The sequence below is a fragment of the Propithecus coquereli genome, unplaced genomic scaffold (assembly GCF_000956105.1).
Source record: "Propithecus coquereli isolate 6110/MARCELLA unplaced genomic scaffold, Pcoq_1.0 Scaffold227, whole genome shotgun sequence".
Classification (NCBI taxonomy): Eukaryota; Metazoa; Chordata; class Mammalia; order Primates; family Indriidae; genus Propithecus; species Propithecus coquereli.
The window spans coordinates 2,821,056-2,823,710 of NW_012147808.1; the positions used below are offsets into that span (position 1 = coordinate 2,821,056).

General features: G+C 34.9%; 1 protein-coding gene across 1 annotated transcript in view; it reads right to left on the minus strand.

Moving 5' to 3' along the window:
- The window catches only part of FNBP4 (formin binding protein 4), a 37,561-nt gene that overhangs the window by 19,350 nt on the left and 15,556 nt on the right, over positions 1-2,655 (minus strand). The window contains exons 3-4 of the mRNA XM_012645222.1: positions 1,968-2,092; positions 594-698 (exon numbers count right to left, since the gene is read on the minus strand). Coding sequence (XP_012500676.1) covers positions 594-698; positions 1,968-2,092 — 230 coding nt within the window. The remainder of the gene's footprint in view (positions 1-593; positions 699-1,967; positions 2,093-2,655) is intronic.

The window sequence follows — 2,655 nt, forward strand, 5'->3', positions numbered from 1 at the left end:
TGCAACTAAAATTCAGGGGCTCAAGTGATCCTCTGGCCTCAGCCTCCCAGGGTGCTAGGATTACAGGCATGAGCCACCCTGCCCAGCCCTAAAGGTTCAGTTCTTATGGAAATCAGTCAACTTCCTGCAGCAGCTCCTTATCTAATAATCCTACTCTGCCATTTTATGAAGTATGTAGGTTACAAATAGGACTCAGAACTTTTCTTTTTATACATATATATATATGCCTATCAAAGGTGGTATCGTCATTATACACAAACTTTCAGTATTTATCTTCAGAATTATATTTTGCTTCGGCTACTGTATAGTTTTATTTCCTTGATTGATGGTTAAAATACTCATCAAGGTTAGAAATAATTTAGGTTTAACATGTAAGCAAGACAGATTCTTTTTTTTTTTTGAGACAGGATCTCACTCTGTCACCCATGAAGTGTAGTGGCGCATCATCACAGTTCACCACAGCCTTGAACTCCTGGCCTCAAGTGATCCTCCCACCCTGGCCCCCTCAAAGTGGTAGGAGTACAGTTGTGCGCGACTGTGCCCGGCATTTCATTCAAACACTGACTGTGCCCACCAAAAAATGGCTAAGTTACCTCAGTCTGTAAGAGCAGCACGTGAAAATTGGAGATGGACTGTCTATTAATGCCTAGAAATTCAAATTTACTCGTCAGGGTATTTGCCAGTTCGCCAATCTGAAACTATAATGTAGGAAAGAAAAAAAGGAAAAATAAAAATAGAATCAGCAATATTTTCTGTGTTACATAAATTTTTCATTTATTATTATCGATACTAGAATGAGTCTGCCTATAAACAGCCTTCCTCAAACAGCTATATCTAGTTAGATAGACGATAAAATTCTAACTTACATGAAATAATTCACATAACAAAGTGATAAGTAATGACAGAAGGTCTATAGGAATCAAATGCATACCTATATTCAATCCATCATAATGCATTCTAATACAACATGGAATTCGACAGTTGAAAATAGATCCTAACCTTAAAATGTTGAACTCAGAAAGAGAGTATTATGATTGCCAGGGCCAGGGGCAAGGGAGAAGTGGGAAGATGTTGATCACAGAGTACAAATTTTCAATTATAAAATGAGTAAGTCTGGGGGATCTAATATGTTACATGGTGACTACAGACAACAATACTGTCTTGTATATTTGGAATTTGTTAAGTGAGTAGATCTTAAATGTTTTCAAGACATACACACACAAAAGACAACTATGCAAGGTAAGGCGATGAATAGGATAATTAGCTGGTCTATGGTAATTATACCACAATGCATACATATAACAAATTATCATGTACATAGTAAACACATTCAATTTTTGTCCATTATACCTCAATAAACCTGGAAAAAATATATTCTGAATTATATAACTCCCAATATTGCCAAATTGCCACTTACCACTATTATTTTATACTAGTCACTTGCTGAAGCCTGAAACAAAATTAATTCTCCCAGTCCCTTCTATATGGTTGCTCACTAACTAATGAAAAGTTCTCTCTTTCAAGTCAAAAGAATATGCTATGTGGTTTTTTCAGACTATCCTTAAATAGCCAATACTTATTTGGTCCAACTCTTCCCATGAGATTAGATTAGAAATGCAATTAGAACTAAGTTTGCCTTTGTATAAAAACAAGTATTTCATGGAGGAATTTTATCTGTAACTTCTAGTCTCTTTAGTACTCTCAAACTGGAGAAGTCTATATTGATAAGCTATTGCTTTCAAATCAAGGCTTAACTTAAAAGTAATTAGCATTTATAATTTATTTTTCTTTTGTCAGCATCAAGCCAGCCTTATAATTCCTTATTTCAGCCTTAAATATGATCTTTTCATCTAACCAAGTAAATGATTTAGCTCTGGAGATAGTATAGATTACTTCCACTACTTGGTAAGAGAAAGAAGTTTAATGACTGGCCTTTTTTGTCAGGCTGCATTAAGTAATATACTTACTTTCAAATCCTGTTCTTCTTCTACTTTTGGTGCTATCTGTACTTTTATTTTTTCTGAAGATTCTTCTACTTCCATCTCTCTGTCTGAATTCTCATCTGTTTTTTCTGAATTTTCAGCACCAATTGCTGTAAAAGAAAACATGTGAAATTAAATCAAAAAGACCAATACAAATAGAGCCCCACATATATTTTCTTCCTCTTGTAGTAGATACCTGAAAAAGGTTATCAGAGCTCTCCTTTGCTTTTCCTTACTCATTAAAGCCCTTACATCTTGCCAACCTGCTGTCTCTATAAAGTCAAAAACTTTATCCTTTATAATCACCTTTCGTAAAATGTATCTATAAATAAAATTTACTTTGCTCTCCTAGATTATCCTGTATAGTTTCTCCTTTCCCCTTCTACTTAACATCTTTTCTTATCTTCTTTTCCAGAATACTGCTGCTTCAATTACTTAGAAAAGGTAGATATCAAACCTAGAATATATAGGATTTTTTACTAAGATGGGAGGCTTGGAGGTAAGGCTCTCAAAATCAGAGCAGCATTAATTTTAAACCACCTGATAACTTCCTTCCAGAACAGGTTAAGACCTACAGACAATCTATACTGGATCCACCTATTATGGCTGGTGTTCATGTCTGTTGGTAGCAGAACCCTCCAAAAGAGAATGGGTTTACCACCAACTTAAAACA